This window comes from Eptatretus burgeri, chromosome 5 (genome assembly GCF_056783735.1).
Source record: "Eptatretus burgeri isolate ZD-2024b chromosome 5, Ebu_testis_v1, whole genome shotgun sequence".
Taxonomy (NCBI): Eukaryota; Metazoa; Chordata; class Myxini; order Myxiniformes; family Myxinidae; genus Eptatretus; species Eptatretus burgeri.
This window is the reverse complement of record NC_140965.1, coordinates 99,717,940-99,731,623: the sequence shown is the minus strand read 5'-3', so window position 1 is coordinate 99,731,623 and position 13,684 is coordinate 99,717,940. Positions and strand designations below refer to the sequence as shown.

The 13,684-nt window shown below is 40.4% G+C and overlaps 1 protein-coding gene across 9 annotated transcripts in view; it reads right to left on the bottom strand.

Moving 5' to 3' along the window:
- LOC147027047 (transmembrane protein 150A-like) overlaps positions 1-13,684 on the bottom strand; it is a 170,104-nt gene that overhangs the window by 101,187 nt on the left and 55,233 nt on the right. For 7 of the 9 annotated variants that reach the window (XM_085883148.1, XM_085883147.1, XM_085883154.1 and 4 more), the window contains exon 2: positions 2,004-2,219. The exons of the other annotated variants lie outside the window; for them this stretch is intronic. In XM_085883148.1, coding sequence (XP_085739274.1) covers positions 2,004-2,073 — 70 coding nt within the window. In that variant the 5' untranslated portion in view covers positions 2,074-2,219. The remainder of the gene's footprint in view (positions 1-2,003; positions 2,220-13,684) is intronic. 9 annotated transcript variants of the gene reach the window in all.

The window sequence follows — 13,684 nt, the reverse complement described above, 5'->3', positions numbered from 1 at the left end:
AAAGGAAAAAATTGAAACTTGGGAAGTACTCATCATGGGTAACAAGTGTGATTTTTATGACATCATAGGTGACTTCGTTATTATGTCATAATTGCATATGTCGAATGCCACATCTGACCAGTATGAACATTTTTGAGGGTCATCTCGTGATAAAATGGTCCACAGAAAAAAAAATTTGATGATGTCATCGGTCACGTGATTCGGCAGCCATATAGTTTAAAAATAATTTTTAAAAAGCCTTCAAAAATCTTCTCTCAAGTGGCTGAACAGATCGAGGTGAAGCTTTACATGTATGACCGCCTATCCACGAGGAACAAAAGGTTCACACATGTGGCATAAGTCACATGGTTTGGCAGCCATATTGGATGGAAGAAAAAATATTAAATAATGTTTTCTTTGGAAATCGCTTTATCAGTAGACATGAAACTTCAAATTTATGATCTTGTGGTGATGCGAAATACACGTTTTAAATTTCAACTTGATCGGACAAATGGTCTGGCAGCCAGAATTATTAATTTTTTGATGTGGGTTCGTTTTTTGAATGAGGTTCATTTGGCTGTGCCTGGATGGGGGTTGAGGGTAGAGGAGTAGCAGCTGAAATGTAAATCCTATCCAGGTTCCTCCTGATGACTTCATCTTTGCTTTTGGCTTGTTTGAGTTCCTTCTTGTGACTCCAATGCAGGACTGTATCTATTTGGTCTTCCATTTGATTTGAATTCATTTTCATCCTGTTCTGAATCCAATTGAATAATAATAATAATTTTAAAAAACGTCATGGGTCAGGGTCAGGTGTCTGATCAAAGCTGGACGTCTTGGTGCCCGGTCATCACTGCCAGCAGTTATAAAGTGGCATTTCTAGTTATGCCTCTTATTAATTACATAACACACCAGTACACAAAATACACCACATAAAACAAGTCCTAGTGAGGGTCTACATTCTCCGAATGCTCTTTTTCTTTTCCAATGATGACATTCACCGACCATCCTCTCTCCTCTCCTGACAAAGTAACATTATTTCATCCCCTATTATATTTTGCTGTTATTAACATTTCACAGGTTATTTTTGCAGCATCGTGGCTGCTATAACTGGAAGCATATGAGAGAAAAAAAAAAGTCTGCCAGTTCAAAAGACAGTCACTCCTTCCATGTGCAGCCAGGAAATCTGGCCATTGCTCGGAAGGTGGGGAAGGTGGGGAAGGGGTTCAGTTATGTCGCTGATGCAGTGCCCCACATAGGTTGGAGCAAGAATTTGGAATTTGTTCAGGGTGCTGGAGATAGCTCGGCTAGTCTTCATGAATGACACCATGGGCTCTTTAACATTGACCAACGAATGCTGGCAGACAGGAGGCCAAGTTTAATGTCCATTTGAGACACAACACACATTGAGATGAATCGCCCTGCCTGCAAAACATCATGATGCCAGGTAGAGATTTGAACCCAGGCTCGATCGCTTCGAGGTGAGTGTGGGTACCCCTAGGCCATCCTGTCACCCCAGACAATCACTTTTTCTTCACCACTTGGGGAAAGCGCATGGCATATTACACAAAGGACAATGTGTGAATGATTATGATGCAAATAAGACACACACATCGATGGGCCTGAGTTTTGCCAAAATTCAAGAATAATTTCCATTTTTAATGCATCACAAGTGAAGATTTCCCCCCCAGTCAGAAAATCTTAAGTGTTTAGATCCTCTGAAATCAAGGTTATGGTGTTCCAGATTATTTTATTCAGGACACAGTTTAACGATTGGTTATAAATCAACGTTTACATTGCAAGTAATCTCCTGAACAACAACAAAAAGCAACGTCATCGATAAAGAGAGTGCTGAGACAATTCTAGTTGTGGAAGAAATCACATTGCAGGTCCTTCCAAGTCACCAGGAAGCAAGCTACAGGTAAAGTTGTGTCATAATTATGAACAGATCAGCCAAAATATAAATCAAATAGTTATGAGTTCAAACATATACTCTAACTACTTATCACCACACCAACTATTCTCACCTTTGCGGGGTGGGCCGGAGAAAGTTTTTTGCCCCAAATCTTCCAGGAACCAGTTGGCCAGGCCTGACATTCACCCACTCTTTGGAAATCTGGCCAGGATGACGATAACTCGCTTACTCTTCACAATAGACACGTAGGTACTTTAATGTCCTCTAACTACCAGTGCTGGCAGACGGGTCCTCCTCCGATGGACGGTGCACACATTGATGCCTTACCCTGCAGAACAAACACCAGTGACAATTTATAAGCTGGGCCAAGATTCAAACACAGGTGAGACAGCCTATAATCCTCTCAATTGTGTAGAAGCATGAAAAAATTATAATATTCAGATCTTCACCAAAATCTCATCAATTCGTCCTCGTCACACATCAAACTTGTCCACCAAGTTTGGCCTGAATCCATCCATAACTTTTTGAGATATCCTGCTCATAAAGATAGACAAACAAACAAACAAACAAACAAACAAACGAATGACAGGCACTCTGTAGAGCGCAAACCTCTGCCAGGCGAAACAGTTTACGTTTTGTATCCCACCTATAGGCTGGATACACAACCAAACCTGAACCCAAATCGAATCGGCTTGTTATTGTTTCCACCCAACCTTTCCACTGAGTTTCGTCATAATCCGTCCACAACTTTTGGAGATATTAAGCTCTATATGGTTTTTAGCCCCATCTCTCAATGGTGAAGAATCACCTGAAAAATTCTCGAATCCGGATTCAGATATTCACCAAAATCGAATCAATTATTCCTCATCACACACCCAACCTTTCCACCAAATCTTGTCGTGTCTGTTCACAACTTTTTGAGATGATATTCTGCTCACAAACAAATGGATGAAAACTTAACTACGTCCACCTTCGGCAGTGAACAACCTCCATGTCCACAGGGGTGAAAAAAACCTCCATCCACATTTTGTGGCGGAGGTAATTTTAATGCTTAAATGGTGATTGCTGACAAAGCACAATTTAAAATAAATAAATAAATTTTTTTAAATGTTTTGAAACAACTTTGTTGCCTTAAGCTGTTCTGTAAGATTTCATGTCCCCTGCCAAGTCACCTCATAGTTTTTCTCCCATTTCTACACCTGAGCCTGACTGTACCCACTGAGACCATGGTCTCATATTCATCTTACAATATATACTCCTTGTGCTGTGCTGCATCCATTTGTCATCCCACTGTTTTCCCTTTGCCCCTAACCCCTCTCCCCAGCATTATACTCTTCCATGAGCTTTGTTTAATTCATTATTAAAATAATAATAATAATAATAATAATAATAAATATGTGACGACAGTGTAAAATTGAGCCGGTGTTCATCCACAATATTTCTCAATACATATACCTAGATCAAACCAATATTGATAGATATACCTTTGTTCCAACAACATGCATCAAAGCAATGCTCTACCGTTGTGTACAACCGAATCAAAATGTTTTTGTTATTAAGAACGCAATAATAGCAGATCTTTGCCCTTGGGTACAAATGCTCAAAAGCAACCAAAGTTAGAATCACAAATCAAGATCTCGTGTTCGATTCTCAAGTTTGATCAGTATCTATCCGCTCGGATTGAACAAAAGCGAGAATCACTTTGCAATACATGTCCCCTACTGTCGCCAATGAATGGAAGTTTATTTGGGTGGTGTGTAATGGCGCGTTCGCTGCTGAAAATAAAAACAACCCGATGTACATGTATGAAGCAAAAACATGCGGACAACTTGTGTGCATATATGAACTACATCGTGCTCTTTCAACATGAACTACATCATGTACCAAGTCAGGACAGCTGTCCAGCCAATGAGTGTAAATCAGTGAGGTGAAGTCAGGGCAGCTGAAAGATGACCCTTGTATAATGTGTGATATTTTCTGTTTAAAAAGGGCAGAACTTTGTGAAAAATTGATGAAACGCCCTGAAACTCGAACTTGTTCTGAAACTTATCATAACAAAGCCATGTACCAAGTTTCAGTTGAATATGATAAAGGTTATTGGGGGGGGGTCTAGAAAACCACAAGTGGGACAGACAGATGGATAGCAAACCGATACTCTCCTCCCAGTGATACCAGAAGGGGACCAATAAGTGGGGGTGGGGGTGGGGGGTGAGGAGAGGTAATAAGAAGAGAGAAAGAAGTAGTCGTATTCAAAATTAATTTTGAAACAGCATTCTCACAACGACAAGTTAAACAAAACAAGCTCAAATGAGCTAAGATCCTCGTCCTCTTAATGATAACGTCATAAAAACGAATATGACGTCATAAAAACGAATATGACGTCATTGTGATGTGTCAGGTTTGCAGTAAATAATTATCTGTGCTAATGCCCGGCTTGATTCCCACAAACAAAATTCAAACAGCTTGCCTAGTTTCAGAGATAATGGTATAGGCGATTTCCATTAGCGGCGATATTATGACGTCAACTTTTTTTCGAGGAAGAATTTCCAAAATCGGAGATGGTTACTGCCTTCCTTCCCACGACACCCCAGCCTGCAGGATAAATGCAATAAAGGAACGCCAGGGCCTTGGAAAGAGAGTTAGGGTTGGGCGATAAAAAGGTCCTGGAGGTGAACAGATAAAATAAATACAGGGAATGAAAGAAAATCGACTGGTTATTTTGGCCTTCACTCTGGATTATCAGGTTTTTAAATACAAAGCACAATCACATTTCCAGGTGGTGGAATCAGATCAATTGTTCAAAACCCCATTAAGTGATTGTTGATAAAGTAAGAATCCTTCTGGTCGAAAACAATGTTGGATGAACTAGATTGCCGAGAGAAAGAGAGAAAGAGAGAAAGAGAGAAAGAGAGAAAGAGAGAAAGAGAGAAAGAGAGAAAGAGAGAAAGAGAGAAAGAGAGAAAGAGAGAAAGAGAGAAAGAGAGAAAGAGAGAAAGAGAGAAAGAGAGAAAGAGAGAAAGAGAGAAAGAGAGAAAGAGAGAAAGAGAGAAAGAGAGAAAGAGAGAAAGAGAGAAAGAGAGAAAGAGAGAAAGAGAGAAAGAGAGAAAGAGAGAAAGAGAGAAAGAGAGAAAGAGAGAGAGAGAGAGAAAGAGAGAAAGAGAGAGAGAGAGAGAGAGAGAGAGAGAGAGAGAGAGAGAGAGAGAGAGAGAGAGAGAGAGAGAGAGAGAGAGAGAGAGAGAGAGAGAGAGAGAGAGAGAGAGAGAGAGAGAGAGAGAGAGAGAGAGAGAGAGAGAGACAGAGAGACAGAGATAAAGAGAGACAGAGAGACAGAGAGACAGAGAGACAGAGAGACAGAGAGACAGAGAGACAGAGAGACAGAGAGACAGAGAGACAGAGAGACAGAGAGACAGAGAGACAGAGAGACAGAGAGACAGAGAGAGAGAGAGAGGGGGAGAGGGACAGAGAGAGAGAGAGAGAGAGAGAGAGAGAGAGAGAGAGAGAGAGAGAGAGAGAGAGAGAGAGAGAGAGAGAGAGAGAGAGAGAGAGAGAGAGAGAGAGAGAGAGAGAGAGAGAGAGAGATGAAGCTTCTCATATTTGTTAAGTAAGAGTTGAGTCACAAAGAAATGATTTAAATTGTGACCTCATGACCAAGTTCTGCACAAAAACACAGTAAATGGAAACACAGGATATTCACAAATAATGAGCAATTGCAATGATGACATGAATACAACAATATACACAATGCATTATTACAGGAAATATACAAAAACATAAGAATAACAACATTGCTCATTAAATTAGTATTTGGGAAGTGAGCCCTCTGCTTGATAAACAAGGTGCCTCAATAAAATGTGCATCATCTTCTTGCGTATGGAGGCTTGCCTGCCGGGAAACTATCATTTTGTTGGAGCACGAATGTGCTGCTGATGCTGTGCCCTAATACCAGTGCATTGGTACTCATTTCATCGACTTTAGAAAGATGACAGGCCGAGTCAACCCCACCTGCGGCCAACAGGGTTCAAACTGAGGGTCCCAAGTTCCCAAGCCAGCCTCCCTAACCACCAAGCTAACACCAGGCTAAAATGTGTGCGAGTATGTATGATGGCCAATTGCAACTAACACCAAGCAAACCTACTCCCTTTAATCCATACCAGTGCATGCCCGTAGATGCGTGGCCATACGTGCAAACCCTCCCCCCCCCCCCGCAAAAAAACTCAAACCGTGTGCCAGAAACAACAACCACACAAGCCGTTCCTTCGCTTTCACGTGCCCGTACGTGCGTGGCTGTACGTGCAACAAAAAATAATATATAATATATATGTGTAAAGCCTGGTGTTGGCGCAGTGGTTAGGGCAGCGGCTTGGGATCCAAAAGGTCCTGAGTTCAAGCCCCGTTGGGCCACTGAATTAATACACCAGGGGGTTGACTCAGCCTGTCATCCTTCCGAGGTCGGCGAAATGAGTACCAGTGTACTGGGCCGGTGTATACCCCGGTTAAAATAGGTGTACCATATCCCTGTGTCGTAAGAGGCGACCAGGGTTGCGTCAGGAAGGGCATCCGGCGTAAAACATGTGCCAAATCACTATGCGGATCATACGGATGATCCGCTGTGGCGACCCCTAACCAGAGCAGCCGAAAGAAGAAGAGAGAAGATATATGTGTGTATATACATATATATATATATACATATATATATATATATATATATATATATATATATATATATATATATATATATATATATATACTTGAAAACTGCTTGCCAGAAACAACCACACAGGCCGTTCCTTCACTCTCGCGTGGCCGTACGTGCATGTCCGTACGTGCATGGCCGTACATAAAAAAACTTTCAAACCGCGTGCCAGAAACAACAACCACACAGGCCGTTCCTTCGCTCTCACGTGCCCATTTGTGCGTGGCTGTACATGCAAAAAAAAACAAAAAAACTTTCAAACAACCACACAGGCCATTCCTTCGCTCTCATAAACGACGACTGGATTGGTGCATTGTGTTTATCTATAAATGCGGATAAGAAATCGAGAAATTATTAGAACAATTTAGATCGGACCAGTGGTTGTCGGGAAACAGCGGTCACAGACACACAGACACACACACACAAAGATTGCTGGAATTATAGATAGATGAAATGAGGTCAATGAGATGACAAATGAAGGGGTTGAATGCAGACTGCAGAGTAATGAGCAAGGAAACCAGTCATTGTGAATCGTTTTCACCACCAAATTGAGATGTACTTCGTTGGCAAGCATGTTGAGTGGAGCTGAATTCCTTTACACTTCCAAAGGCCACAGCGTTTTGACAATTGGAAACGAAAAAAAGTTGTGCACTTTTTTTGATAAATTATTTTTGGAACAATTTTTCTTCAATAAATAAATAACAATAAAAATCGTCTCCATGTACATTGTACACACCTTTATCTCGTAAGCACCTCTTCATAAACATTGCTGAGGAAACGGCGCTTCTTCTTTGTTTCCTCGTCCAGGGCAAGAATACGAAGGCCGTTAATGGCCAATTATTCAATTAGCGCCAACCTATTTTGCCTTTTCGCAAGGAAAAACACGAAGAGAAGAGAAGAGAAGAGAAGAGAAGAGAAGAGAAGAGAAGAGAAGAGAAGAGAAGAGAAGAGAAGAGAAGAGAAGAGAAGAGAAGAGAAGAGAAGAGAAGAGAAGAGAAGAGAAGAGAAAAAACCCGTTATGGCGAACGCGGCTTTTCTCTTCCCCATCGACCACGGCTACGCAGCAACACTTCCTGTCATTGGTTGATAAAAAATGGCTGCAGCAATAGTTCCCGTCATTGGTTGGTAAATAAATGGCCATAACTTGGGAAGCACTTGTCCGATTAATACCAAACCTTGAAAAGGCACATACTCAGGTCCCCAGCAATATACCTGGCAAGTTTCAATTACATCGGACCAGCGGTTGTCGAGAAACAGCGGTCACACACACACACACACACACACACACACACACACACACACACACACACACACACACACACACACACACACACACACACACACACACACACACACACACACACACACACACACACACACACACAAACACACACACACACACACACACACACACACACACACACAGCTGGAATTATAGATAGATGTTCAGCAACCCTTCTCCCATTCCCCTCAATCACAACGTCAACTTCCACATATATCCCTTCTCTCACTATCTTTCCTACCCCTTCATTCCCGAGCACAAACTGCAGTTTTAAGCTAATTTGGTTCAGTGTTGCCGGAGTGCACACAGATTAATTATAAATAAAAATAATAAAATAAATAAATAAATAAACATTTTTTAAAAACCACATGATCACAATAATTTCTGATATCTCTGGTATGCATGCAGAGAAATGATATTTTATTACACGAGCATCGCGGCACACCTTCGGTGGGCAATCTAAAGTGGTGATATTTCTACAAAGTGATACTTTTTGATGGAACACATTGTACACTTGAAAAAAGAAAAAAAAAAGATGGGGTTATACTGTAACCCTGTTTGACCTTATGGACAAGATTAAAGTTTTCATCATACATTTACATATATACAGTATAGCCATATATGCATTAACTCCATCATATCAAGATTATGATGTAATAACAATTCCCACCAGGAATGGCACAATACGATCCACATTTACATAGACAATGTGCATCTGTGTTCTAACCACTGACTGAAACACAAACACTTGAGTATTGACAGGTGAGCCCTCATTACAACAACCAAGTTCAACCCATTCCATCCAGCAGTTTAAGAGCGCATACAAGACTGTGTGTGTGTGTGTGTGTGTATTCCTTCCAGAGGGTAACTTTGTATAGAATAGGGATAGTTATTTCCCATAGTCCGCATGGTGGATGTATCAGCATAAGCATTCGGGAATTTAATTATGAGACAAGATGGAGTATTTAATTTTTATTTTGTATAAATAGCCAAAGCTAGTGGAAGAGTGTGTGCACTGAAAAGATCAGGATGTAACAGGACAAAGGGAACACTGTGGGGGGGGGGGGCAGGAGACACCAACAGTGAAGTTGAAGGAAAAGATAGAGGGAGACTTGGACAAACAATGGGTGTGGGGAGGAATGGAGATCAGGAGATGATGCATGGGGTGTACAAGATGGACACAGAAGGGGGGAAAAAATTGGAAATTTGGAAGGAAGAAGACTTGGGGGGTTAAATGGGGGTAGAAAATATCACGATTTTCGATTGGGAACAATCTGGCTCAGCAGCATGCTCATTATCAATTTATATATTGTCCTGGTTCTATGTCCCCATGTTATTGGATAAATGAAATAAATCTGCCAATGGTTCAAGCACTGTTGGCATCGGATCATCGAGCATGGTATAATTTTGAGAATATCTCCATCGGTCACGAAAGACCAAGTTGGCTGTATCATTGGTTGGTGAATCTCACAGTAGTCCAGACTGCAAAAGTTGCATTTGATGCGATGGTCAAATTTGTCATCATGGTAATTTTATAAAAGCTACTTGGTTTGCTTTGAAGTTGGTCTCGAAACAATTTTCATCAATTTTATATTCAACTCTGCAATATTAATTAAAATTATTTCAAAAATAGTTTGAAAATCCAGACACCAGCCAAACACTAATCAGACTGTCTAGACAGAGTCACAAGTCCCTATTTACCATCGCCAGGAGCTAAAGGTTGCCCATCATGTTTCAAGCTCTGATTTTGAGATCTTCAAATAATAATGGGTGTTGAGCCCCATCATACTCCTTCAGGCTCAAGACCCAACAATAAGTGACATGAGCGAATGTATTCACGATGGCAACCACAAAATAATGAAGTGTTGCAGAAGCTGTTGCTTTGCTGGAAGCCAACACATGGTGCTTGCTGCTGATAACAGCAATGGACAATGAGGATATTGCATTGCAGGATCACTACCTTTGAGGAATAAAACAGCAAGGTTTGGGGAATTTTGTGAAGACTTGATTCCAGACACATCTCAACTCATCCGGACAAGATGGTGGCACTGTATTAGCAACATGTTTTCACAAGGGAGTACCATGCAGGAGAAGGCCATTCGGCCCATCATGCCTGTGTGACACCATCATCAGATAAAATAAATCCGTCAATGCTTTCCTGGTTTATTCAATTTTAATAACATGATCTGATGCTTGTGGTGGAACAAGAGCATGCACATATGACTGTTAGACTAGAAAGAAAGAAAGAAAGAAAGAAAGAAAGAAAGAAAGAAAGAAAGAAAGAAAAAAGCCTACACAGCTACCGAGCTTGGGAAAAGTGCCGTCAGCGATGTCACAACAATGGTGCCGCCAGCGACGTCACAAGAATAGTGCCGCCTTCCTCACCACACTCAGTGGGGCATTTCCTGAGGAGGAAGTTCCCCCTCAACATGGGTACCAACCTATGGGGATTTTCCATGCTCTTATCCTTTTAAATGTGGAATGTCAAGCAACACGTACCATTTTTAAACTCTTTGGTAAAACTCGGCCAGGGTTCAAATCACCGACTTCCCAGATCCAGAGAGGATGCCCTCATGTTGCGGAGCGGACGCTGTCACCAGAGATTTTCACATTTCTATTTTAACCAAAGCATTGAAGATTATGATCAAGCCACAGAGACTTGTAGGAGTCCCTCTCAGACATAATAATAAAAATACTTTTTACATAATTGGAAAGAACTTACACACCCTACCATTGACAGGTGAAACCCAATAATTTAGGATTTTGCAAGATGATGCGAATGACAATTATGGGTTCTACCAGTTTCCCCCTCAACCATTAACGAGGAAGTTCATACCCTAAGATGAAGTAAACGTTTACAAAATTTCAGGTCTACCAGTGCATCAAAGTTTGGAGGACAGACCAATAGGTGGATGAATTTTGCATTTCTTGATCAACGAGTTATTGATCAACGAGTACAAGGTTTCTAAGCTTCATCAGGAAAATGCTTTTTGGGGGCTTTGGCAAATGGACCAATGTAATTTTAAAATAAAATACCAAGACAAGGACAGTAAAACAATCGAATGCAACATCAAGTTCAACATTGGACAAAAGTGTCTGAAGTTTTGCATTTCTCCTTCTCTGAAGAAGAAAACTTGGCTGATACATTCATGTGAAAGTTCCATGTTATACATTTATCTCAGAAATAAAGTGCAGATCAGCATGGAATTTTCAGATGGTACAATGGGGGTGTCATCTACATGTAATAATTTAATGTAAAAGCCAGGTTAAACAACTGTCCTCAGTTTCAGGGTAATATTCGACATTATCAGAAAAGGACTTGATCTCATTATAGCTTTTGCCCAGTGTCACCTCCAGATGGCAAGTCATCCCTTTTGGACTCTGTTCATGAACAATCTTCCTGCCAACATCTCCCGTTTCTGGACCACTCCAATTGGTTCATTCCGATTGTGTGCTTGTGAGATTGTGTACTCCGCTAGCGTGTTCACGGGGCGAAAACCAATATGTGTCAGATATTGAGGTTGAAAAGGAACAAGCCGCTTCTACTCCGCACACCCGTATCCCGCCAAACATGGCGTGGAGTCATCTTTGCTTTCACGCGTTTCGTGCAGCATGGGCATCGTGCTGGCTGTGTTTCCTGGGTTGTGAAAAACACCATTCGTGCAGCCTCTTAAGAGGTATTTATTCGCATGCCTTTTTCATGCAACTGGCAATCCTCCCCAGACCATCGGAAGCTCGAGTCAATAACCCCGCACTGCCAAGCGCACATCACTCGCCGCACACGCTGGGTTTAGGGCTCGCCCGGGAACGAGGACCTGTGCAGCAGTTTCCTCACCGCACGTGCTGATTTACCTCAGGAAGAATCAGATGAAAAGAAGAGTGGTGATGCACTCCCTTGTTGTCCCACTAAACAAAAGGAAAGGGACTATCTACACATATAATAATGGAATAACTGTATTGGGACACCTATCTGTTGTATGCATGCAGTTCCGAGAACCGCAACTATGTATGTATATATATATATATATATATATATATATATATATATATATATATATATATATATATATATATATATATATATATATATATATATATATATATATATATGAACACAATAACATAAATCACCATATTAGTTCTTTCAAAACCCTATTGTTTCGCAGTATTTGGACAAAATATTACAGCAGTTTACGTCGTCTCGACCAACCAAATTTTCTGCTGGCAGACCCTGCCCATGTCCTTTTTTTCACAAGACTGCTTGGGGTCAGGTGTTCTATGAACTCTCCAGTTATTTGAGTGTCTGGTCTTCCCATGGGTTCCCAGACATTATTAAAGGCATTATATGCATCGCACACACACTTCTGGGATGGAAAAGTATTCCATCCTAAAGTGACTTTAAAAGTGATTCCATTTAGTACGAATCTACCACATACATAGTACGTATGGAAGGTGGAGTAAAAGATGGTGAAGAAAACAGTGTATGTTGAGGGAATATGGGTGTTGAAAAAGGGAGGAATGGAATTAAAGTGGAATTTATGGGGGGGGGGGGGTGGGGAGGGTGGAGGGTGAAAATATATATATATATATATATATATATATATATATATATATATATATATATATATATATATATATCTGTCACTTTCAGTATGTAAAAGGAACATTGCCAAAGATACAAAAGCAGCCATACATTGTCTGCCATTTTCTGTTTGATTTATTTATTCTTATATCAGGAAGATCACAATTCTTCATCAATTGTCCAATTCTTGCTGAGCAACTGCCATAACAAATGGCTCTGAGCTTTGTCAAAAGAACAATGCACTGCATGTTGACTTTACTGCTAATAAAGTATACTATTTTGATGGATGGAGGTTAGGTGGTCAGTTAGAGTACGAGTGCACACGTGTATCGTATTTATTTATTTGTTATTTGGCAGGGGTGTGTCCATGTGTGTGTAAGCATGACATGTTCTGTCACACACTCCCATGTTTGCCTACTGACATTTGGAATGCACTTGCTTTCAATCTTATTTGTATTCTAGGCCTTACAATGCAAACCAAAACTGGCAGCAAACTGCCGAAATAATACAACCCATGTACTTTTGCTTTTACTTTTACTTTTACTTTAGTGTGGGGTGTGAATGTGTTGACACCCAAGTATTTTGAAGTCTGTCTTATTTGGGTTAAAGTGCAATCGCGTTTTGCACCACAAGTCCCTGTAGCTTTGCTGTTAATATTGCACAGATTGTAAGATTCTAAACCGTTTGATCAGAACTTCTTTTTTTGTGTTGGTTGGTTTAGTCAAGTTACCAAGTTCTTGTATATTTGTTCTCATTATACCCCAATGCTATTTTTGAAAACTTATTTTGGTCCAAATCTTTGTTTGAAGTCTTTGAATAATATATATATATATATATATATATATATATATATATAGAAATATATATATATATATATATATATATATATATATATATATATATATATATACATATACACACGTCAGGGTGCAACAAACGCCCCCTTTTTTGCGAAAGTTTGAAAAACATAACGGCGATAGGACAGATGTGTTCGAAAACATGAAAAAACATCTCATTTTTTTCAGAATTTTCGGTCATCATCTTGGGGGTCCACATCGGGGTCAAAGTTCAGGCACGCAGCTCCTGCGCATTTTTCAGAATAAGTGTTATTTTTCACTGTATAGTGATCAAAACTTGTGTCTGGTGGTGAAATAATTCTGACATATCAATGTACTGCTCCTTTGGTGATGTTTGTAACACGGTTGGCTTGTACTTTGTTGGCACGGTTTCCTGGAA